Here is a 24,165-nt window from a genome sequence, read left to right as displayed (position 1 = left end):
ATTAGAATAACTCAATAAAGATGTCAAAAGAAAAATGAAACTGAAAGAATTATTGGCGGTTTCAGTTCATTTAACAAAATCCAAATATAACTTCATCTTCGGAGGAGTCCCCCGCAGCATCGGGCTTTGTGGGAGAGGTGCGCAGTACTGAGAAACACAACACGTTTATGTTAAACAAGGCCTAAGCATGCTGTCAGGAGATGTTATGTAGGAAAATGTTGAAAGAGGGATCTGAGCACTGTCGTGATTTCTTTCTTCAGCTGAGACCTCAGTGGAGCAACACAGTAAGCAGGTCCAGGTGGACCTCCAGGACCTGGGCTATGAGACGTGCGGCCGCAGTGAAAACGAGGCCGAGAGGGAGGACGCCAGCAGCCCAGGTGACCGGGGACCCCTTTGCCTTATTGATTCATCTACAGGGGAATTAAATGGGTATTTGAGTGTAAAATTCGCCTTCCAAATATTCAAAGACACAAACCTTTTCACGATTTAATGACATTTTTTCATTTATTTTGCTCAAGGATATACATATTTTATATGTATATATAATGGCTTTGTCTGAGACTTACAGAACCTAATCCATAAATAAAGGGACATCAATTTGTTGTTTTATTTATTGTATAGATGATAAAGAAGTTTGTCTGTGGTGAGAAGCTTATTGGGGATACAACCACTGAAACTGAGCAAGAGGTTTTGGAAATCACATTTTTTTATTTTCAGAAATTTAATATACAGTAAACTTGTACTGTTAAAGTAAATTAAAGTTTATATAAATGCCTTGCAGAGAATTTTTTTTAAAAAATACGCTAGAACTTTTGCTTTACAGGACTTAACCAGCGAATAAATTGAGGGAGAGCTGCATTACTAGGCTCATTTTGATAGTAGTGAAAATGACTTTAGATTTACAAACAAATCAAGATACAAACAGACGCAGTGGTGTTTGTAAGTTCAAGAACCAGTGTACTCTTCAATATTTTAGTATTCCTACTAGGATTCACTACCAGTACAGTATGTTTTAATCTATTTGTGTTCAAACAAAAATGGTGTTACTGTAAAGAAGGCCATTTTTGCGATTTTGCTGACGTTGGAATAACTCCCATGAATGCTGTTCAGTGATATTATTGATGCAGCTAGATGTATTACTAGTATTTCTCAGGTGTGCAGCTTCAGTCCCTGTTGTTCTGCATCTCTCCTCAGAGTTTGATGACCTGGAGGTATGCACCGCTCTGGCAAGGCAGGACTGCGTGGCACCGTGGTGGGCAGGGGATTATGGGAAATGTGACGACGTGGCAGACCTGCGCGCCCAGCTGGCTCAGGCACACAGGGCCATCCGTCGCCTTCAGGCTCGTGTGCGCTCGCTCTCCGCCACCAGTGACTACGCCTCCAGCCTTGAACGGCCACAGCGTGGGACCGATAGGGCCTCCCGTGGCCCCTGTGCTCCGCCCGCTCCTGGTGGCCCCGAGGAGGACGAGGGCTGGCAGTCAGACGCGCCGGGACATAGCAGAGAGCTGCAAGAGCTGGTGATCCGGGTGGCATCGCTGGAGGCCCAGCTGAAGAGCTCTGGGCTGCGGGGAAAGGACATCATGGAGGACACCAAGTCTGCCACCTGGCCAGGGTTCGATTTACGTGCCACACTCACACTTCAGTCTTTTATAGAGCTGGGTGAAACACCGTGGTCAAAGCAGTATGGCCCCGTGGACATTATAGTGAAAGTGCCTGTGCTTTGCTCTTACAGGAAGTTTGACACCCTGATTCAGGCGCAGGCCCGCGAACTCTCTCACCTCCGGCAGCGCATGCGTGAGGGCCGTGGCATCTGCCACGCGCTGCAACGCCACCTGGGCGACACCACCAAGGCCTTTGAGGAGCTGCTGCGTGCCAATGATGTGGACTACTACATGGGCCAGAGCTTCCGGCAGCAGCTGGCACAGAGCCACGCTTTGGCTGAGCGTGTTGGCACCAAGATTGGCGGCCGTGAGTCCCAGCTCCTTCCCTCCCACCCATCTAATATAGAAGGGAAAGAGTGTGCTGCCTCCCAGTTGAAATACGGAAATATTTAACTGCAAACTGGTTTCTGAATTGACAAACACAACCGGGACTGCTAGTCTGTTCGTATCTTCATCGCTTTGCTGATTTCTGCTAAATCTGGCTTAGTCTGTGTGGAGTCTGCGTGTTGGGAAGGGTTTCCTCTAGGTGCTCTGGTTTCTTCCCACAGTCCAAAGACATGTATTTCAGACGGATTGCTGACTGTAAGCTTTCCTTTCTGTGTGTATGTGTTGCTCCGATGTATAGATGGATAAATGAATATAGGGAGTTTGGTGTGTCTAGCAGTGGGAATCACTTTGGATAAAGGCATCAGCTAAATAAATCTAAAATCATTTAAAAATCATTCTACACTGCTTTGGAGAAGAGTGTCTGCAAAATGAATAAATGTGTGTATATACATATATATATATACCCAGAGTCATCTTGATTATTCATTTTCTGTCTCATCTTCTTATCTTTCTCTTCTTCCAGGGGACCGCCCGGAGCTCCGTGAAGACAAGACAGATCCTGAACTGCTTGTTCTGCGGTGGGTTTCACACGCTTTCCTCGGTGTTACTGACACAAAAAGGTCACGCACAGTCTTTGTTAACGATGTTTCACATTCCGCTTGTCACGTCTGGGCGAGAGTCCGACACGGACGCATATCGCTGTGAGGTCCAAGCACAGACGTAAAGTATCAAGTGTATTCATAAGTGCACAGTGCGAACTGGGAAGTACAATGTGGACCTAACCCGGCAACACAGGGCACAAGGCTGGAGAGGGAGGGGACACACCCAGGATGGGACGCCACCCTTCACAAGGCACCCCAAGCGGTACTTCAACCCTAGACCCACCGAAGAGCAGGACTCGGTCCAACTCGCTGCGCTTCCGCACCCACCCCCCCCCCCCCCCCCCCCCCGCTACATTCAATAAATACTAATAGTCAGTGTTAGAAGCTGGCTGCAACAAAACCGGTAACCCTTTGCTTCCCAGTGCTGAGTATCTCTTCAGCATGGAGTGTATTTATGGTGTGGAGACGGGGCTGTCCAGCTGAGGTCCAGCGCTATGCCTGGGGATTGGACAATATGTGGAGGTGGAACTTTTTGTGGTAGTTCTGCTTTCTGATCTGCACTTGCACAATAGTATGTGGAGGTGGGGCTATAAAGATGTGGTCCTGCCTTGTGCCTTGAGCTTGGCGGAGACACTACTGTCCAGCTGGCACCCACTAGGGGCAGGTGGAGAGGGACTTAGCAGAAGCTGATTTCCTCTGTCCAGGACTTTGTGCTCACACCAAACCATCAGCTGACCCCACAGCAGGTGTGACACCAGTTTCTGAATTGTTTGTGACCATGTTTTAGCGCTTATGTCCCTGATTCTTACTCTGAACCATGTCTTTATTTACTTTGAAGTTCACGAACATATTCAATAAGGCATTAATAAGTGATCAGGGGTTTTGGATGGAACATGGTAAGGCATATGATATATTTATCCAGGTAGAAGGAGTACAGCACATAGGGATGTACTTTTCACTGGAACAGAAGTTCATTGAACCACAAGTCGCAATCAGTTATGGAATTTAGCTTCAGTTGAATCTGGGGGAGATGTCACGGTAGGCGGCGTTAAGCTCTGTACGTGGCTCAGGTCTCCCTTTGCTCCACTGAAAGGGTCATAGACCTTCCCTCCTCCTGGGCTCTACTCCCCCCTCCCACCCTAAAATATTCGCACCACCCACCTTTGAGCTGGTAAATCCCAGCGCTGCAGGGTTTGATGAAGCAACAAACTCATGTTAGCTCAGCCTTTAGCTGCTGACTGCACTGTAGGGAGAGAGAGCCCAGGAGGCCCAGTGGCTCAGGAAGTGCTCTGCAGCCCTTAAGAGGCTCACGGCAGCTGAGACGCGCTAATCGGCCACCTCCCCCTGGGCTCAGATTGGTGACTGTTGTTGCATAGCATGGGCCAGCCAAGGTCATATTCCAAGAGGGACGCTGAGATGGGAACTGGAATGAAACGGACCAACCAGATGGATTGACGGAAACCGCAGGGAGATTTTGTGTTTGACAAGATCGTTGGAGTTGCTTTGCACTTGGATTACTGCCGTCGCGTTAGGCGGTACACCCAGCCCTCGGACTCATACCAACGGGCGTATTCAACCTGCCTGTTGGACTCCACTTCCAGATTGCACCAGGCTTGGGGGCAGCTCACTGTCACCAGGGTCTATGGCCCCCCTGTGGAAGTCCACATTGCCTCGGAGCAGCCCGCTGTATCGCGGCTCGCTTTTCTCCTTCTCGCGGTGGGAGAGCCGTGTGCCGGAGCAGGGCTGGGCTTCCCTGAGGAGGCAGCTGGAGGCAGAGAGGAGTGCACTACACATGCAGCTGGAGAAGTATGGGAGAACAAACACCCAGGACATGCACTCACACCGTGGAGAATGAGGATTCCTGGGAGAAGATAGTCGATACAGAAAGGAGTGTATCTGAGATATGAATATAAATTTACAGATTCATTATGCAAGCTGTATCTGAACTCTGTCTGATATAAAGAAAAACAAAAAGACCCTCTAGGACAGTGTTAAATAATACACATCAGTTTGTGTGTCTATATGGTGCTTTTGTCTTTGCCTTTTAGAGTCTATGTTATGTCTGTGTGTATTTTTCTGAATGTGTGGACTTCCCATAACCTATGGGGCAGCAGGTGGCGTAGTGATTACAGCTGCTGCCTTTGAATGCGAAGGACCCAGGTTTGGATATCACCTCCTGCTCTTGTGCCCTTGAGCAAGGTATTTACCTTGAATTGCTCCATTAACAGTTACCTTGATTTATAACGAGTAAATCGGTGTAAGTTGCTTTTGAGGAAAGCATCAGCTAAATAAGCAAACGTAACTGTGTGTGGCTCCGTATCGCTGAAAGAATGGATGGTAGTCCGTGTTTTGAACGAGGTTGTTACGCGGTGGAGATGTTCAGTGGAATACGTTGTGGTTCCGTGTGTCCTGGAAAGGGAAAAGTGAACACAAGTGTAAACCACAAGTTCTTATGGAAGGGTTTCAGAGAACATGGCAAAAAGCAAGCAGGGCTGTCCTTAGGGTATCTGTCATTGTGCTCCCATGCGACCAGCGCCATTACCAGTTCAGGTACTTACCTAGAGCCTGGAATCTGGGCACCAAGGAACTCACTGAAGTTCTAAATGTGCTTACCCAAAAGTTCACCAGTTTATTCACCAGTGTGACAAATACTGTTTATCATTTGTACTTCACTCGGTTTCTTTACCAGGCTGAGGAAGGAACTTCAGCAGAAGGACGAGATCATTGAGTCCCTGCACACCAAGCTACAGCGTGCCGAAACACCTCTGAGCTGCCGTGACCCCTCGGAGACCACCGACCACTCAGATGGGACCTCCTTCATGTCAGACGAACGCGGTTCTGTGAACGAGGACCCGGAGCTCAGCTCAGACGTGGACCTGACTAGCGAATACGGTCAGGAAGAGCAGAGCAGGAGACCACAGCCCAAGCAGACCAGCACAGGTAGCGGACCACCACTTGCTAGTCAGAAAATATTAGGATCTCCTGAATGCACCGTGGAAAGAATCTCGCAAGCGGGAGACAGGAGCATGTCAACGTTTGAGCTGAAGTGTGTACCATGTTTGTTGTGTTGTTTGTATGCCAGTACAAACCCACCCTCATGTCTTCACCAACCACCCGCTCCCATCTTCATCTGGCACCATTTACTTTCAGAGTCCCTCCCTCAAGACCACCCGACACAGTCCTCCGCCATCCCATCACCCACCTCCCTATCTCGTGACACTCAGTCCTACAGCAACTGTCCCAGCATGCCTTCTACACCACACATATCCATGGACAATCAGGTACAGAAAGGTAGGTTGGCAACGCAGGTTCCCGAGCCCCCTCTCTGAGGCACTAATTACAATATACAGTGTTTGTTAAAGGTCTGAAATAATATGCAGACCTGAGGCAGCTCAGTTTTTTTTTGTTTTTAGTTTACATTACATTTACATTTATTCATTTAGCAGGCACTTTTCTCCAAAGTGACGTAAATCTCAGCAAAAAACACAGCGAGTGCATTACATCAACAGAAGGACGGACTTGGATGCAGACACGTGATTCTATAAACCAACGCACATCACACCGGCAGCTGCACAAAAGTTTATCGATTATTCAACCGTTGTAAACACAAAATTATTGAACATAAATTGAACATAAACGTTTTCACATATATCATGCACTTAAGAGATGATGTGAGAAGTGAGTTTAATGAAGATACAGTCTAGGTATTTGCGTAATGTAAGAAATTCTGAAGTCTGTGGTGATAATACAAAGAAAAAGTTCCGCCAGTATGGACCTTTCTCTGTTATTTGCCTTCAGGCCTTCATTGTGGTCCCATGTCCAGTTCCCTGCCTAATCCCCACCCTCAGCACGGGCTAGAGGTCACAGGTCAAAGGGCAGACTTGCCTGTTGAGCCCCACTCTCCCCTCCCGGGGGCAGGGCTATCCTCCTTGACTGAAGTGCATCAGGAGCTGCAGTTTCTGCAGAAACAGCTGGGAGAAAGTGAGCGTCTGCGTTAGGATGCGTCTACTGTATCCCCCACACGCCACTTGGCTGAACCTCTGCATCCAAGACAGCACACATGCGCAATAATTGCTCATCATGTGCTGTGGAAGTTTCACTGCTGGATCCTGTTTTTTGCGTTTGCATCTCTTTAAAACTGCATGTTTTAGAAAAGTAAATACACTGTGAAAAGAAATCTGAGTCAACTTCTTATCTGATAAATGTGATTTAAAGTAGTTTTACAATTAGTATCTCTGCACCTGGGGGGTGCGGTGGCACAGTGGGTTGGACCACAGTCCTGCTCTCCGGTGGGTCTGGGGTTCGAGTCCTGCTGGGGGTGCCTTGCGATGGACTGGAGTCCCGTCCTGGGTGTGTCCCCTCCCCCTCCGGCCTTACGCCCTATGTTACCGGGTAGGCTCCGCGACCCTGTATGGGACAAGCGGTTCTGAAAGTGTGTGTGTGTGTGTATCTCTGCACCTGATGTTGTGTGATTTATACTCTCCTTTTGAGTGTGAAAATCCATCTCACTGGTATTTATTTCTCCTTTTTTTTCACGTAGGTTTTCCTCTAGCCCACAGTAAGCCATTGTCCAGCACCCTTCTGGCTTCCGAATCCCACCCGGACCCTGCCACGTACCCCCCCCTTTCCCATCACGCATTTCAACCGAACCAGTTTGCGTGCCCAGTAGGAAGCACTGCTTTAAACACACCTGCAAGCATTCTGGAGAGTAGTGTTTCGTGGGAAAGAGGGCATGGCGGCTATGCCAATGCTTCATCTGTCTCAGGGGGCCTTCTCATGGAGCAGAACCTAAAGGAAGTGCGCAGCCTGAGACAACGTCTGGAAGAGTCTATCCGTGCAAACGAGTGCCTCCGCCTGCAGCTGGAGGAGAGGCTTGCTTTAGCCACCCGAAATGGGGGTAAGGTGCTGAGATTCTCCGGTCTGCGTGGTGAGCCCCGTACTCGATTCCTCCGTTGCTAATGATCCAATATCTCTCGCAGGGGCACCCACAAACATCTACATCCAGGGACTAGAGTCCCTCACCCCACTGACAAATGAGAACCGGTCCCTGAAGGAGGAGAACCTCCATCTCCAGGCCAGACTTCAGGCATGCAGAGGTATCAGTTGAAATCAACAACTGCTCACCTCTAGTTGACAGTTAACAATAACTGACATAAAATGTGCATTTATGTTCTACAACTAACCAGACCAACTCTTTAGAAACCTAAAGTAAAATGCCCAAAGAAAAGTCTTCACATCTGTCTGGTCTGTGTGTCTCAGAAATCCACAAGGAAGTGGAGCAGCTACGGGAGGCGGTGCTGTCTGAGCGGGCCCAGCTGAAGGAAGCAGAGTTAGAGGCAGAGCAGTGGAAGGAGGAGATTCGACGGCTGCAGGGACTCTGCTGTGAGCAAGCAAAGGAGATTCAGCAATTGCAGAATGAGCGACACAGTAGCCAGGAACGCACCAACAGGTCAATGGATGTTCACTGTTACTTCACCTCATGGAAGTGAGATGATCCCACTTCTGACACCATCACTGTATTTTCCATGTTTGTGTAGAAGTTCTGTTGCTCTAGGTACAGTCGCACTGGTTTCACACTTGTTTCTCATGTGCATATGCTGGAAGAGTTTTGCTTAGCATTGATTCATCTATGGGGGGCACGGTGGCGCGGCGGGTGTGGGGTTCGAGTCCTACTTGGGGTGCCTTGCAATGGACTGGCATCCCGTCCTGGGTGTGTCCCCTCCCCCTCCAACCCTGCACCCTGTGTTGCCGGGTTAGGCTCCGGTTCGCCGTGACCCCACTTGGGACTAGCGGTTTCAGACAACGCGTGTGTGTGTGATGCATCTATCTTGTACGCCTATGTGAGTGGTGTGTGACCGTGAATACCTTTGTGTCTTTAGGCTGCAGCATGAGGTGAATCTGCTCGAGCAGCAGTTGTCTGAGAGCCAGCAGCTCCTGCGTTCACTCCAGTGTGAGGTAGATGTCTATGACCAGCTCTGTAGGACCTCTAACAGGCTACCGGCAGGTGAGCAACTGGCATCCTAGTAGTTAACAGCTCAGCTTCACCTAGAAAAGATGAGTGAGCATTTTGAAGAATGTCAACCAAGGGTCAATTGGTGATTTTCTCAGGGGGATTGGAACCTGGACGGTATGGAGGTGAGGTCAGTTTCCTTGGAAACTCCTCCCCCAAGGATCTGGCAGACTTGTTGGTGGAGGTGCGTGGCCTGCGTGCGCAGCTGGAGCGCAGTGTGCAGGAGAACAGCAGTCTGCGTGCTCAACTGGAGCAGCAGCTGAGAGGGCTCAAAGTCTGCAATGGAACCCAGTCCTCTGCCATCTCTGTCAGCACCATCAGTGTCCCACATGGTAAGCAACCTCACCACTTAGGACTTGTGCTGAGGACCAGGGAGCAATCTCATTCAGTGTCATCCATAATCTTTTAATCCACTAGTTTTCTGAAACATCTTATATAGTAATATAATGTAGTAATTGTACATTAATATATGTTGTCCTTCATAGCAATCTGAAAATGTTCAAGTAATGTAATATGCTGATGATTGCAACGTTAGACTTTTTGCAGATATAACCTGCATGTTTATGGTCACACGTCCAGTTCCTTAATCTCTAAACTGTTTGTTGAGGTGTGTGAGCTGTTTTCTGCCCCCTAGACCTTGCACCATCTCCACCCGTCAGGGACATTGGGCTTCTTAACATTGTACCTCCCTGCTCACCGTACAGAGACCTAGCTGATCCAGGACTCGTTGCTCATGGTGTGCTATTATTTACTATTTCTAACAAATATATGTCTACGTATGTCAAACACTTATCTTTTGCATGTGTCATTGCAATTCCATGCACATGGGATTCATGATGCAGCCGCATTGGTTGTGTCTTTGTGGCCTCATTAAGATTGTTATCCTTCGCAGACATCCTGGAGTCGCACCCCTTGCTGGAAGGTGACGCACCTGATGGCTCATTTGCCAGCAAGAATGGGCGCCACGCAGTGGGCCATGTGGATGACTTCAGCGCCCTACAGCAGCAGATCCTGGAAGGGAAGGTGCTGGTGCAGAAGATTGAGGCCACACTGCAGTGTTCAATGGATGCAGTTTTGACAGGGGTCATCTCCAGCCAGGTGAGTTTGGCTCCTCCAAATACTGAGCTTACACAGTGCCAGCCTCACAGTAGCATTACCACCTGTCATCACCCTATATTTGTTCCTAGGCTCTTCATAATGGCTATTTGAAGGGACTCTTCAGCAACACAAGAACCCTCCGGGCAATCTTGGAGGAGTCCTCCTCTCTCCTCAGGATGTTCTGGAGGGCTGCTCTCCCTAGCAGTGACAACTTTGCCCAGAATCTTAAGAAGGTCAGTACTCTAGCCTGACACCTCTAGGGTCATGGGGAACACCTTGAGGAATCCAGCGGCAAAACCTCTTGGGATCATGGGAAAGACTGATGATGTTTTGATCTCAAACCAAATGTCAATTTTTCTTCTTGTTCTCCTACATTGAATATAGGGTACTCTTAAAATTTTCTCAAGCCATTTTATTTCCTTTCACTACATTTACATTAAATTCATTCATTTAGCACATGCTTTTCTGCAAAGCGACTCACTATGATTATTAATTAACAGTGGCTCAGACCTGCTAAATCTCTCTGTACATTTAAGTAGGGTCGCAAAACTCACCTCTTTCAGACTCACTTCTCCCCTGAGCTCCTAAGTGCTTGATAAACATGCAAGTTATCTGTTGAACTTGTTTAATAATTGAAAAAGCCGATATACAGCTACTTGTATAATGTATTCTGGTTTATACGGCAGTTAAGTGAACAGTTGACTGTACTCTAGAATCACGAGTCTGCATCCAAATCTCTCCTTCTGTTGATGTAGTGCACTTTTTGTGTTTTTCTCTGAGACGTACGTCGCTTTGGAGAAAAGTGTCAACGTGTTAAATGAATACATGTAAATGCACATGTAGTTGATACCTTTACCCAAGGCGACAAGCAGAGCAGTAGAACACATTCATACTCACGTACTACAGGCCATTTCGAGTCACCAAATCATCTGAAACACATCTTGTGTGGGAGGAGGTGCAGTGCCAGTAGTTCTCTGTTTCTTTCTGATGATCCTTTTTGCGCCACTCCAGGAATGGCCTTTCATTATTCTCTCAATATCATCTGGCCATAGGAGGAGGCCATGAAGGAGGAGATCCAGCAGCTAAGGCGGAGGATTCAGGACCAGGAGGAGGTGCTGCAAGGGACTGTGGAGAGGCTGCGGAGCACAAACCGCACCAAGGAAAACATGGAGAACTACATCGTCAACCAGTGTAAGTGTCCCCATCGCCTTCCATGCTCGCTAGTGGAGGGGCCTTTGGAACATGGTGGATACTGGCTTTCTGTTGTCCTTCCCATATTTTAGATGCATCATATCATCATGGGCTCGAGATAAACTCTTGTAAACTCTTTTCTGTTTGGTTGTAGTATCAAGGACACGGGACGTTCTGAAAAAAGCACGGACAAACCTGGAGGTGAGATTCTGGTGCTCCAAAAACATTCCAGTTTGAACAGTTCTGCGCATAACTAAATAAAATAAAGTTGATGATGAACGCTGGGTCTGGAGGAGAGCTGAATGGTGGTAGTTGAGGAAGAAGTTCCTATGTGGACATGCAGTCTACAATCACTTTCCATTGGTCCTTTCTGTCCCTCTGACCTTTAACCTGTGACCCCCACCCGTGTCTCGTGACCCTCATCTTTTCTCTGCCCCTTTCTTTCCACTGCTGAGTGTATCCAGAAGAACAAGCACAAGGTTTCCACCTTAAGCCCCTCCTCTTCCTCCCCTGGGCCTGGTAAAGGTACGGCATGTAGGCTTCCCTTGCCCATACCTGCACTGGCCGCTGTAGTCGAGCACGTCACGTTCTGCCATCTGTCACATGATCATCCACAGTCACTCAGCCAACAGTTTGTGCTAAGAGGCTACTGAGTGAAATATGGAAGTAGTAATCAGCCTAAATGAAGGTTATCAATATGGGAATCTGGATATGAGGCTGAAGTACAAAACGGTTGCTACTTTACTTACAAAGCTTCGATCGTTGGGGCTTTCAATGTATATTGCTGCGAATTGCATTAAAGAAAAATTTTTGAGAGGGATAATTTCTTTTTGGGTGGGTCAGTTGGCTTTTATAGCAGGAAATACCATCCAAAAAGACCATGCTGAAAGTATTTCTGGATTGATGTGTAAATTATTGATATTTATGTCAAAGAACCTTGGTAACCCAGAAACATAAAAAATGGTGTTGAACTGTAGGTATCTGCTATGTGGAAGAGCTATTTACATACTAAAAAAGATGATCAAAAGCCATGTGACTTTTTGACATCTGCTAAATGAAAATGTTAAATATAATGATGAAATTTCCAGGTTATTGCTAACTATTATCCATGTTCTTCCACACAAAAAGCAAGCCTAGCACAATGCATGCTTATTTCAGTTGCATAAATAGACTTTCCTTGCACAGAGTGGATGTCACGGAGCATGCGTGTTGTTTTTACGTGCAGAGATGCTCAAAATTAAGTGTCGAAACATCTTCAACGGAAGAGCAAATGGGTGAACTTTTCAGGTTGCTTCATGTCAACTTGACATGTTTTTCCACCCTACCCTGCACCTCCTTCTCCAGCTGAAAGCCCAAGAAGCCCCCTGGAAGGGCGGCGATCAGACTGGGCTTTGCTGAACACCTCGCATCAGGAAGGTAGGGAGGCTGCCAGGCAGTGCCCCCCCAAGAAGCGAAGAGGACAGCGTATGTTTCAAGTGCTGGCTTACTGACCAGTCCGCCATCACGACCTTTCTCCAGTCCCAACTTGGGAAAGCGAAGATGTTTTTATGAGAGAGTCACAAAGACTCCACAGAGGTCTCTTTCAGAACTGTATTTCTTGACTGACTGAGTGTCATTTTTTTACACCTGTCAGACTGTAGAGAGTTATATGTACTTGCATGTGTTTATGTGGCTTTGAAAACAATTGCGTATTTAATATCAAACAAGTCTCCTTTTTCTCCCCGTTCTGTTCTGTGGAATGAAAATGTGAAATATTTTCTGGAATTTTTTAGGGTCTTTTGAATGTTTTGAAACACAGAAAGGGTTTTTACACAGAGTATTAATGTGTTTTATTAATGTAAACGGTTTTACCATCCTTTTTAAAGAAGAAAACAACCTGTACGCAACCCTAAACTGTTCTAGATGAGCTTGTGCAATAAGAACTGTTCCTTGACTTCTGTCATGTCACATTGGCCTGACACTGAAATGATTTAGTTATTCTACACTTCTAAGATGGTCAGTGCAATTCAAGTGAATTGGAAATATTACACACTGATATTTGATATTCACTAAAATATGGAGTTGCATGGGAAACGTTTGCATAAAGAGGATAACCAATTCTGCCAAAGTTTTAAGTCAATTTTTATCAATATTCCAGGCCTATGTGTGGCCTATTATTTGAGGTCATATGACACTTTGATGGATACTTTCTAGAGCCATCTGGACAGGAGAAACGGTAACCGTTAGACGTTTGGTCTATTATCATTTAAGTATGGTTCATGTAGCACTTTTTTTGAAAATGGACCAAACCTTTTCCAAACTATCTAGAAGTATATTTCACACCTGGGAGTAGTTTTGTCCTGTGATTCCAAATCCAGAGTTGTATTTGTGAAAAATTATGTATCAGTCCTTGAAAAATTTCATTTGTGTTGTCAAATTCCAATTTGGTTTAGGAAGTAACTCCAGCTGAAATTCAAGCAGCATTTATATTTTGAGGTATGTTATGTGGTCTTAATGTACTGTATACCTTGAAAAATACAAACTTTGGCAGCATACTGGTATAACCAGTGTCCTCAGTTTTAGTGTTAATGACAGTCACATGCAAAGCTTTTTAACCTGTCATTATGCTTATGCTGTACATTTTGCTTATGTTATAAAATGCTGTACATAATCTGCTTTCTGCTATGCAGTATTTATCATGTTTTGTGTGATTTGTACATATGCCACTTGCGACACATGAAAATGAAATCTCCTGGGTAGCTGTGCAATAATCTTTATTTTTTTTGTTTTTCCTGTTGTAATATCAAACAGTATTTAGCAGGTTTTCAGTGCCATGATTTATAAGTGAGGTTGCCCCTTTGCACATATACCGTACATACTCCATATTTGGTTTGGTCGGCAACTAAGTCATGCTTATGAAAAAGTATAGGAACCCTTTGGAATTATGCAGATTCGTACATCGCATCTTAAGAATCATCCATGCAGCAATACCGATAATTCCAAAGGGTTCACAAACTTTTTGTCATAACTGTAATTTAGCTGCTCTAGCAAGTACATACATTTTTTGCAAGTTGTGTCACTTTTCTGGCTTTTCTCGTTGCCTGTCATGACTATTTACTTTGTGTGAAGACAGCATGGCTTGCTTTGTGTTCCCTCCTATTCAGTGTTCATAACAACTACCAAAGTTCTATGGAAGATCCCCAGTCAAAGAGCTGTTTTAGAATGATAGATTTTAATATGAAAAATGCGAATTCAAAATAATCTGCAGAAAATTTGTGGTAAATTGAGAAAGCGGAGATACTTACCGTAATGCTGTGTATACTTTGTGTAGAAGGGAAGCATGCCTGCTGGGCATGAGCTTTGTATGATATGTACAGTATATAGACAGTGGTCCATGACAAGTTGTTTTTGATGGAACGTGTGAGCAAACGTATTTGCAAATGTACTGACTCAAGCGCTGTGTTCCAGTCAGACCATGTGTGTGAAGTGTTTGGGTTGAGATATTCTGGGATGCTTTGGATTATTGGGGAATTAAATAAGTAAATCTTGTTAGCCTATCGTTGTTTGTGTGGATTCATGTGGTTGACTGTCTTTTTACTAAAAGTCAAGTCAAAAGAGAGCACAATGAACACCAGACAAACTACCAGGCTATATGTCAGCCTACATTTCCCTTTATTAATTCCTTAGGAGGTAAGAGGGTCTTAAAAGTACTATCTTCAGTAACAAGTGACAGTGCATGACTTTTTTTTTTTTTATTTGGAAAAAAGTGAAGCCACCTCCAGCACAGTTTAACCAATGATGTTGCTCAACATAACATGTTAAGGTTTAAAAATTCAAGTTTTTCCCCATCTGTATGATACAGTATGTACCACAACCCGAGTACAGAAATACTGTATTATTACATATATTCAGGTTTTAATACCGTTTATATTTCTGTTCAGTTAAGTAGTCTCCTAGGTTAAATGTCTCATTACACAGAACTTCTTTGGAATCTGACATTTGTAACAGCCCAAATAAATGTGAAATTTCCAGAAAGCATGACAGAATGAGTACACTTTCAAAATCAATTAAATTCAAGATTAACAAAGGATTAGTGTAATGAAAAATACAACACATTTCAAGGGTGATGATACTTAAAGTCTGCTTATTCTCCATAACAAAAATCTGTCCTGCTTGAAAGTCAGAAATGGTTCAACCTAGATTTCACCTGGGAGGTGGTACGTTTAGGCATGAATGGACTAAACATGCAAAACATTCAATGGTTCATCATTAAACATCAAACCAAGTTTCGAACACAAGAATACACTATGTAAGAGATAAATACATTCCTATTTAATAAATAATATTAAGAAAAAAAAAAATCACACAGAACTGTCTTCACTGCAACAGGATACTGAAGATAAATAAAATCCAGGAGAACCTACAGTACCAGATTCCTCTTCTGCATAGATAAAGCTTACAATAACGCTCTACTCACAGCATCAATAAATGCACAGGTAAAGTGCTCGCAGCATTATGACAAAAGGCAATAGCATAAGCACCATGACTTCAACCCATGCAGGTGACAAGTGGGCAATTCAATTCAGTCCATTTTTGAAATTAGCTTGTTCTACAACTTGCATTTACAAAGTTGGAAAAATAAAATAAGTGGTACATGCAATTCATTGTGCATAAAGAATTATGTTATTTGGCATGTTTTAGGGTATATGAATGCAATTGCCAGTGGGGTCATTCACACTGTCACAAACTATATTATAAAGTAAAACAGGATGTTTGCTCTTTTGTATTTCTCCATAACTCAAATAACAGAATTTTTTTTTTCCCCTACTAATTCCTGATGACTTGATCATTAATGTTGTTTTCTTCCCTGGGTATCAACAAGAAAAATTATTTGCAGGATGTGCAGATATCTTCAAGAGAAAAAGTTGTGAATCTGAGAAGAATTCATGTACTAAATCAACGTGGATCAACAAGAAACATGGACAAAGCAAAATCCTCAAAAAAAACAGCACAACTTGTTTCATGACATTTTGCAAATGTAAGAATACTCGGATTTTTCTTCAGTCAACTGAGCGTTAAATAATGCAAATATTATTTGCTAACATTGTGTATACTGAAAAAATCTTGATGAATAGTGATGACAGAGTTCTCCATGAAATAGTTACAGGCCATCATGCCTGTGCAAGAAATAGGAAAACACCACTATTGCCATGGGGCCTCCATCCCTTCTGTAAACTGTTTTAGTGCAATCTTAGCAAACATGTAATTACAGACAGCATAAGTACGGCAACCTAAACTTATCCAAGTGATTAAATGGGCTTGTAAAGCAAAGAGGTCACGTATTTCTTCTTGTATCGGTGGGTAGCACTCAGAACCATGACTCCATCCTGAATGAAGCACAACATAATGACACGAGTTTTAGTTTATCCATAGTCGATAATGACTTCGCTTTCATTAACCCTTGCCCTGTGCCAAAATCAATGGGTGCTAAGCAAGGAGGAGTGAACCCTGGATGGGAAGCCAGTGCAATACAGAGTAGCCCCCCTTACACACCACAAGCAATTTAGTGCCGCCAATGCACCTAAACTGCACTTCTTTGTACTGTGGTAGGAAACTCATGCAGACACTGGGAGAACATGCAAACTCCACACAGAATAAGATGGATTTGAAACTGTGCTTGAACAGCCCAGGTGCTGTGAGGTGGCTCACAGTCGATTATATATAGCTTATTATTACAATGCCACACCCATCCTGTAGAATGGAAAAAATATGTACAAGCATGCAGAAGAGAGACATTTCAACTGTACCTTTATTGAAAGTGCATACAGATGATTCAGCATCACATGATTGGGCTCAGGCAGCAAGGCAGGATCACACTGAAAAGGAAACATTTCCTCATTGGTAAGCATAACAAAAACCATTTTCCCTACACTACACTTTCTACACTACTGCAAGAGCAGAATTTACTCCAAATCTAGCTTGACACTGCTTCTCTATTAGCAAAGAAAACAAGGAGAGAATGGTGACCAGAAGGGACTCACAGATATGTTAGTGTCCTTATTCAAGATGACCTGGAGAAGGTGTGGGGGTAGAATGGGTGGGGCTTTGAATCGTTCCTCAGGCCGGAATGTGTAGACTTCCTGTCCATATGGGCCTGGCGGAGAGCTGGAGAGGTCTGCAGAACAATGGACAAGTCACCCTTCCGTACCATTCCTAATGGCTTGTCTTTACACTCACACTAACCTTAAACACAACTTTAATTCACCAGTGAGACAGAGAAGAGGTCGCACAAAATGTGCTGACTGATTAGTTCACTTTCAAGTAATTCAAAATAATTTGTTCCTGCCAAAGAGATGGTGCCTATAAAAAAAGTAGTCACTCTCCCCTTTTTTTCAAATTTTACTGCGTTACAGCATGCAACCATGATATATTTAACTAAGAATTTTTGCCACTCATCAATGCAACATACTCTGTAATATCAAAGTGCCCATTCTTCTTCCAATCACTTAAGCTCCATCAAGTTGGATGGTTCCTGCTGGTGAACAGTAACTTTTAAGTAATTTCACATATGCTTAGAGAGATTGACATCTGGAATTTCATTGGGCCATTGCAGGACATTAACCTTTTTGGTTTTAATGAGTTTTCCAGTCCCTGCTGCAGAGAGCATCCCCAAAGTGTGATGGTACCACCACCATGCTTCACTGTAGGGATGGTGCTCTCAAGTAGGATGTGCTATGTCAGATTTGGACAAACTCCAGCAAAGATTTGAGTATTCTTCTTGCCACCCTTCTATACATGCCAGATTTATCAAGTATGTGCTAATGACTCACACATGGTTTCGCCCATCACTCATGTGGAGGACTGCAACTCCTTTCAAGTTACTATAAGCCGCTTGGTGGCCTCCTTTACTATGACCCTCACCAATTCATTCAGTTTTGAAAGATGGCCAGTTATGGGCAGATTCACAGTTGTTCCATAGCTTTTTAGTGATGGATTTCACAGTGGTTTGAGGTATATTCAATGGAAATGTTTTTAGATCCTTTCCCTGACAGGTGTTATTCAATAACCTTGTTTCATATCTGCTTAAAATCTTCCTTGATCTTCATATACATTTATCTGACACTTTTCTACAACCCCAATTCCATTCCAATTCCTACATTGTTTTTTGAAGATATACGTTTATTCTGAAACTGATGCCTGCAACAGCTTCCAAAAAAGTTGGGACAGTCAAGTGTTTACCACAGTGTAACATCACCAAATATATTAATAGCACACGTAAACATTGACTGAAACTGCTTGACCCAAGCAGGGTCATGGCGAGCTGGAGCCTAACCCGGCAACACAGGGTGCAGGGCTGGAAGGGGAGGGGGACACACCCAGGACGGAATGCAATTCCATCACAAGGCAGCCCAAGCAAGACTCGAACCCAAGACCTGCCAGAAAGCAGGACCCAGCCAAGCCCACTGCGCCACCTCTATTAATAGCACTTAAGACTTATTTAGGGTAAGTACCTTGCTCAAAAGGTACTACAACAGTAGATTCAACCCACAACTTTCAGAACCACAGGCAACAGTTACATTGTCAGCTACCTTGCCCCCACCCAAATAAATGATTTAGTGTTTTCTAGAAAATCCATTAAATGGGGAAGTTCCCACACATTGGTGTATTATTCTGAAATCATATGAAATACCTCAGCTGCACAGAGGAAGACTCCAATCAAGTAATTATGTGATTTGGAGAAGAGCTGGTTACTCAGAGGTAATTTAAGTGTTTTAAAGCAAGGGAGTGAATATTCAAGCATTCAATTGTTTCTTTTTTTTTTTTTTTTTTTTTTTAAACATTTTGGTGTATTATCTGGATTTTATTCACTGACTTTTTGCTGATAAGTGGAAAAAAATTCTCAGTTAAGTACATCATGGTTCCTGGGGTTTAATACTTTTTACTGGCACTATACCGTATAATCAACTGTGCTGTGACGTGTAGTCTGTTTTCATACGACGCCTTACTTCTCACTAACAATCTTGTTCAAATGAAAAAAGATTAAATATAAAGCAAGTTTTAGTGGCAGAATATGCCTTTTACGTTGCTACATAGACACTGCATCTACACGTGTGCGCACTTCATTGCTTTCTGTGACTCGATAAGTTCACCTGATGTATCAGAACACTCAAGGGAATCCACTTGCAAGGCATCGAACACCTCAAAGTCAGACTTCTTGACCTGGATCAGGTTGTTGATGGTTCCCAGCTGGCTGGTGACTACAGGCTGAAACAGAAATAAGGCATTCTTCCCTTCTACAACTGATCTCTTGACTGCTCAGGAACTTTACAATCTGAAATTTCCTCCAAGATCTACTTTTTCAGCGCACCTCTGATGGGTCATGTACCCACTGTCCGTCTACAAAGAACTTGTACTGATGTTCCCCTTCTGGCAGATCCAGGATGGCCACAAAGTCATTGTGACTAGAAAGACAAAGAGCATTCCAAAATTCTATGCCAGTATTGCATGGGACCTATTTCATAAAAATGTGAATGTAGTAGCTCAAAACACAAGTGAAACACATCATTAATAAACATATGACCAATACTGGGCACGAAGTACAGTAGTGGATAAGTAACATGGTCAAAATAGTTGAAGATCCAAGTAGTAATAATCTTAAATGTAGGTGCACATTCTCACTATGCAGTTTTCACAGTTCATCACAATAAAATACAGCTACATTGTCATAAACAGCAAGAATGATTAAAAACAAGACCCAGAAAGTGGAAAAGGAAAGCTAGTTTGTTAACAAGTTAACCTCTTATTGAGCGGGATCTTGGTGCTCCAGTTGTTGAAAGAGCCGGAAATGTAGACCTCCTTCCCCCCACCAGCCCAGCGGATCACGGTGGGTCTAGCCTGGGGAGCAGGCTTGCTTGTGTCTTCTAGGTCAGAGGTAAAGGGCAGGAACTCCTTCTCCCCTGAACCCTGACAGGCACACAGAACCAGCAGTCTGTACAACACTTCAAATTCAAGCATGCCCATTCCTTGTACCCTTGTGCTGCAGGGGCATGCCATTACACAAACATAATCTCCAGATGGAATGCCATGGACCACATGCAGCAAATAAGCAAACTCAGACGGTCAATCAAGCAATGAACACGTTACGAAAAAGCCTTCTAAAACCACAGATCCACAGTAAGTTGTACAGCAAGGCTAAGCGTACTAGATAAAATTGTGGTCTGGAACCAAGACTCGTGGCCGGAGGGTTCCTGGTTCAAGTCACACAACCAAAGCTGTCCGAATCGCTCCGATTAACTACTCAATCATTTAAAATATGTTCAACTCTAAGGCACACTGGATAAGAGAAAAGAAACAATAACGACAACAGACATAAATGAGGAAAGTTACTGATTAAATACTCCACACAGGTTACAAACCCACACTATGGACCATAAGTTTTTTTTTTTTTTTTTAAACAAAAAAAAAAAAAAAAAAGGACAAAACTTAATATCTAAATTCTCTACTGATGATCAATCATGCTGGAGGCTTTGGGGATATTTTGTCATTAAAATCTACACCCAACAACAGATGAACAAGCAAGTAAGCAGGTACCTTTGTATCCAGAATGTTGGTATTGAAGATGTTGGGGTCATCTGTGCTGTCCACCATGATCTTGCCTGGTTCCTGGTCCTTGTGGCTGCTACCACTGTCAGAGCGGTGGGACTTTGCCCCATGGCGGTCACCAGAAACACGGTCACTGGTGTTTCCCATGATGAGTTAACTTTTAAGTCAGACCTAAAATACAAACGCATTTGTATTTCCAGGCATCCATGGGCTAACAGCTTAGGGATTTAACACTATTATTGTATTCTGTAGTATTCTATGACTCTGTCTACATACTCACAGCAGTGACCTAAAGATCTGACTATTTTATTACACTGCTATGTTGTGAGGGGAAAATGGGAGAGCATACAGATATGACCAAAATCGGTTTTTAATTACATTTATTCATTTAGCAGACGCTTTTCTCCAAACTGATGTACATCTCAGAGAAAATACAATTTGTGCATTACCTTAGGAGAAAGAGAGACATGGTTGCAGACATGTGATCCTTAAGTAAACTTAGTTTGTTTCTTTTCACTTATGCACCGATGTTCATCGCTGGAGTTAGGTGCATAGACTCAGAATATACAAATCCTGATCACCTTCCTACATTTTTTTAATTATAAGGTACACAAAAATTTACATACAATACAGAAGTTGCAGCTGTGTAAAGGCTTATCTGGGCCTGATCATAAAGTCACGGTGCATGAACATTTACACCATACATGAGCTTGAGAGATGGGCAAAGTGAGTCTGGAAAAAGAGGGTTTTCAGACCCTTATTGAATGTAGACAGAGTTTCAGCATTCCTGAGTGAGAGGGGGAGGTCATTCCACCACAACGGAGCCAGAACTGAGAACCTCCGCTCTTTACTTTTCGGGCACGGGACCACCGTGCGAGCAGAAGTAGATGACAATTAGACAAAATTTTACTGCAATAACGAGGAATTTATTTTTTAATTAATTCATTTAGCTGATGCTTTTCTCCAAAAGCAAATTACAATGTTAAGGCCACAATTATTACAAAGTTACAATTATTTACCCATTCATACAGCTGGATAATGTTACTGGAGCAATTTTGGCTAAGTACCTTCCTTGCTCAAGGGTACTACAGTTGAAGGTGGGGATCAAACTTGTGACCTTTGGGTCCAAAGGCAGCAGCCATAACCACTACAGTACCAGCATTTTAACTGCAGGGACTGTAAACACGAGAGCGGCTTAAACCTGGTACTGGAGGGCTACTTACTGTATGTATAGCGGCTTTACATGTTGTCAAGTGCTGGTTAAGATTACGCAGTGATTCGAAAAAGGTCATTAAGACCTGCAGTAAACTAAAAATCTGCAGAGAGTAAAACGCACCCACTCAGAACAGTAGTGCTGCTGTTTTCACAGCTCCTGTCCGATGCTTTTGAGTACTGGTGATCAATCAGATGACAACAAGCAGCGCACGCCTGACAACTGGGAATAAATAGAAATGAGCTTTTGTAAATAATATATCTAATGCCAATTTAAATTAATTTTGACGCTGCAGGAAAATTTAATTAAAAAAAAAAAAAAAAAAGAGCCATACAAAGTATTGCACATTTGTAATAAAACTTTCATGACGTAACTTGTAAATACTGTGGCGCGCAGCGCTCTGGGTTCGGACAGGGCAAAAAAGGACGCACAAGCAGCGTTAGTCAAGAACATTTTATAGAACGTCACCACACAGAAAAATAATCCTCTCAACCCAAGAACTTCTATTTCCCTCAAGAACCTCCGCCTCAAATCAACGTTGCCCGCCTGCTTTTGCACAGCCCCCATAACTTTTCCTGATGTTCGCAAATGCACTAACCCCATTACGCTCCCCGTAAAACGCCCTAGTGGTTGAACACTTAAATCACACTTTTCCCACAATTCAACTCTTTACAATGGACCCGTTTCCCGCCCAAAATCTCGTTACAATACAGCAGTACTCAGAAGTGCGAGTATAGCTAGAGAGCCTGGGCTGTCGATACATGTAGAAGACGAAAGGGGTGGTTAGTGGGTTGTTCTGCTTTTAGTAAAGTGTCCTACATGCGTGTGAACTGCTGTAGAAGAGCTGCGAAGACACGTCAGCTCATTTCCTCGGCGAATTTAGTTGTTAACCGAGCACACGAAAAAAAAAAGTGAAGAAAAAAAAAAGGTTTTTACTTCTACTCAAAGTTTTGACTGGTAAACTAAGGTGTGTCTGTATAGTATTGAAATTTTATTAACTGTGCAAGTAATAAATAAATAGAGAAAGCTGACGACGCCCAGGAGATGATCAACACTGGACAGTTTCAGTTTGAGACAAAATTTACAGTCGAAGTTGACAAAACTAGATAAATTTGAAATTAATTTTAACGTTCTCAATTGGCAAAAATAATTTTTTTGTTAAAAGAGACTTTGTATTGACGGGAAAAGTTACGAAAAGACTTCAGGTGCCAACTGAGTTCCTAAGTTGAGAAAGAAGTGCCTGGTGTTACGTCATGACAAAATTAAATGCTTATATTTTTCAAGGTGTCAGTTGGACCTTAAATTAACATAACACGAAGTTTCTGGAGGCAGTTTTACACTAATACAACATATGATATGGGAAAAAAGCTGTAGTTTAACGGTGACTTGCAATTAGTCTTTTGCCTCCTTGTCTGTGCCTGTATACCTACAAGTTGACGACTTGTTCGCAAGAGCACAGTTTAATCATCCATAATGATCGTCTTTCACAGCCAGAAACTCTAACTGCAGCCTGGATGTCACGTCGCGTTCGTCTCCGCGCCGCTTGGAAACCTCGGACACACCCTGTATTTCTGTTGGAAAACAAGAAATCACGCTATTTATCTTAGACACATCCTCCTCCTCCAATGTTATTTCCCGACGTCCGTCGTCTCTCCGTTCGGGCTTCTCTACTCGTTACCCTCTTTACTTCCCGATGTGAAAAGAGCCGTTTCCCCGCACGGCCGCGTACTGCACCGCACAACTGGAGCTCGACACGTCCGGGAGCCCAAGAAACCCCCGATACACAGTGACTGAGTGAGACACGCAGGCTGCAGCGAACGAGTGTGTGTGTGTCGGGACGCAACTGCAGCGTTTCTCCGAAAGCACAACAAGGCCATGGCATTAGGAGGATTACAAGCGACCATCTGGAGACAACAACAGTTCTGAAAACGGTCCAACGCAACGGGCGTTTTGACCCTCCGTTGCAAATCAAATGATACTGCTGGGACTCCCCACCCCAGTACTGATCAGCTGGTGCGACTGACATTCTTTAATAATTAATGTATGGCCAATAAGCAGCGAAGTCCTGTGCATACAGTTTGACAAGTGGTTTATAAGTGTCTAATGATTTATGGTGTACGGTCAAATCTCAGGCGAACCTTCTGCGCAGCCGCAGCGCGCGCGCACATACACACGTACGCTCATCGGTGTCCACACACACTGACTAAACACCGCAATATTTTTAGCTCCTGGCATTTAACAACAAGGCAAGGCGCACTCGTAGTGTGAAATTCCAACCCAGCGTAGTCTGAAATAATGGAAGACAATATGCACACGAAGAAATAAACTAGATTGGTAGACTTACCAGCTCGCACTCCGTTAATTATTGTATTTCAGATGAAGCTGCTTCCCACACAACTCCGACAACATTCTTGACAGCACTCAATACATCGCCTAAGAACAAGCCAACCAACCAACCTACCCACCCACCGGCTTACGGCG

The 24,165-nt window shown here is 43.8% G+C and overlaps 2 protein-coding genes across 9 annotated transcripts in view; one reads left to right on the top strand and one right to left on the bottom strand.

Moving 5' to 3' along the window:
* LOC108935118 (myomegalin-like) overlaps nucleotides 1–14,420 on the top strand; it is a 69,291-nt gene extending 54,871 nt beyond the window's left edge. For 3 of the 7 annotated variants that reach the window (XM_029250284.1, XM_018753424.2, XM_018753422.2), the window contains 19 exons: nucleotides 261–377; nucleotides 1,195–1,612; nucleotides 1,733–1,968; nucleotides 2,512–2,566; nucleotides 5,280–5,530; nucleotides 5,741–5,881; nucleotides 6,389–6,571; nucleotides 7,131–7,487; nucleotides 7,570–7,686; nucleotides 7,850–8,039; nucleotides 8,470–8,594; nucleotides 8,699–8,932; nucleotides 9,235–9,336; nucleotides 9,493–9,698; nucleotides 9,788–9,931; nucleotides 10,751–10,889; nucleotides 11,044–11,090; nucleotides 11,354–11,414; nucleotides 12,234–14,420. In XM_029250284.1, the coding sequence (XP_029106117.1) occupies nucleotides 261–377; nucleotides 1,195–1,612; nucleotides 1,733–1,968; nucleotides 2,512–2,566; nucleotides 5,280–5,530; nucleotides 5,741–5,881; nucleotides 6,389–6,571; nucleotides 7,131–7,487; nucleotides 7,570–7,686; nucleotides 7,850–8,039; nucleotides 8,470–8,594; nucleotides 8,699–8,932; nucleotides 9,235–9,336; nucleotides 9,493–9,698; nucleotides 9,788–9,931; nucleotides 10,751–10,889; nucleotides 11,044–11,090; nucleotides 11,354–11,414; nucleotides 12,234–12,379 (3,269 nt within the window). In that variant the 3' untranslated portion in view covers nucleotides 12,380–14,420. The remainder of the gene's footprint in view (nucleotides 1–260; nucleotides 378–1,194; nucleotides 1,613–1,732; nucleotides 1,969–2,511; nucleotides 2,567–5,279; nucleotides 5,531–5,740; nucleotides 5,882–6,388; nucleotides 6,572–7,130; nucleotides 7,488–7,569; nucleotides 7,687–7,849; nucleotides 8,040–8,469; nucleotides 8,595–8,698; nucleotides 8,933–9,234; nucleotides 9,337–9,492; nucleotides 9,699–9,787; nucleotides 9,932–10,750; nucleotides 10,890–11,043; nucleotides 11,091–11,353; nucleotides 11,415–12,233) is intronic. The other 4 variants (XM_018753423.2, XM_018753427.2, XM_018753425.2 and 1 more) reach the window with 4 other exon arrangements.
* prkab2 (protein kinase, AMP-activated, beta 2 non-catalytic subunit) lies at nucleotides 13,987–24,145 on the bottom strand. Of its 2 annotated transcripts, none has more exons than XM_018753430.2 (8): nucleotides 24,029–24,145; nucleotides 20,460–20,642; nucleotides 19,666–19,832; nucleotides 19,237–19,330; nucleotides 19,019–19,133; nucleotides 16,910–17,043; nucleotides 16,676–16,744; nucleotides 13,987–16,255 (listed from the first exon to the last, which is right to left on the bottom strand). In XM_018753430.2, exons 2-8 carry the CDS (start codon nucleotides 20,616–20,618, stop codon nucleotides 16,178–16,180), a joined length of 816 nt encoding a protein of 271 aa, XP_018608946.1. In that variant the 5' UTR covers nucleotides 20,619–20,642; nucleotides 24,029–24,145; the 3' UTR covers nucleotides 13,987–16,177. The 2 variants fall into 2 exon arrangements, with proteins under 2 accessions (XP_018608946.1, XP_018608947.1); XM_018753431.2 differs by lacking the exon at nucleotides 24,029–24,145 and adding an exon at nucleotides 21,808–21,975.
* Between the last annotated feature and the right edge of the window lie 20 nt (nucleotides 24,146–24,165).

Source organism: Scleropages formosus, chromosome 3, assembly GCF_900964775.1.
Source record: "Scleropages formosus chromosome 3, fSclFor1.1, whole genome shotgun sequence".
NCBI lineage: Eukaryota > Metazoa > Chordata > Actinopteri > Osteoglossiformes > Osteoglossidae > Scleropages > Scleropages formosus.
This window is presented reverse-complemented; position numbering and strand designations above follow the sequence as displayed.

Bases quoted from the DNA above. Each gene is read 5' to 3' on its own strand.
- prkab2 (XM_018753430.2), bottom strand. From the start codon at position 20,618: ATGGGAAACACCAGTGACCGTGTTTCTGGTGACCGCCATGGGGCAAAG. The intron at 19,833-20,459 runs GTACCTGCTTAC...TGTGCCTGTCAG, and splicing joins CCAACATTCTGGATACAAAG to GGTTCAGGGGAGAAGGAGTT. The intron at 16,256-16,675 runs GTACAGTTGAAA...TGCTTCATTCAG, and splicing joins TGTATGCACTTTCAATAAAG to GATGGAGTCATGGTTCTGAG.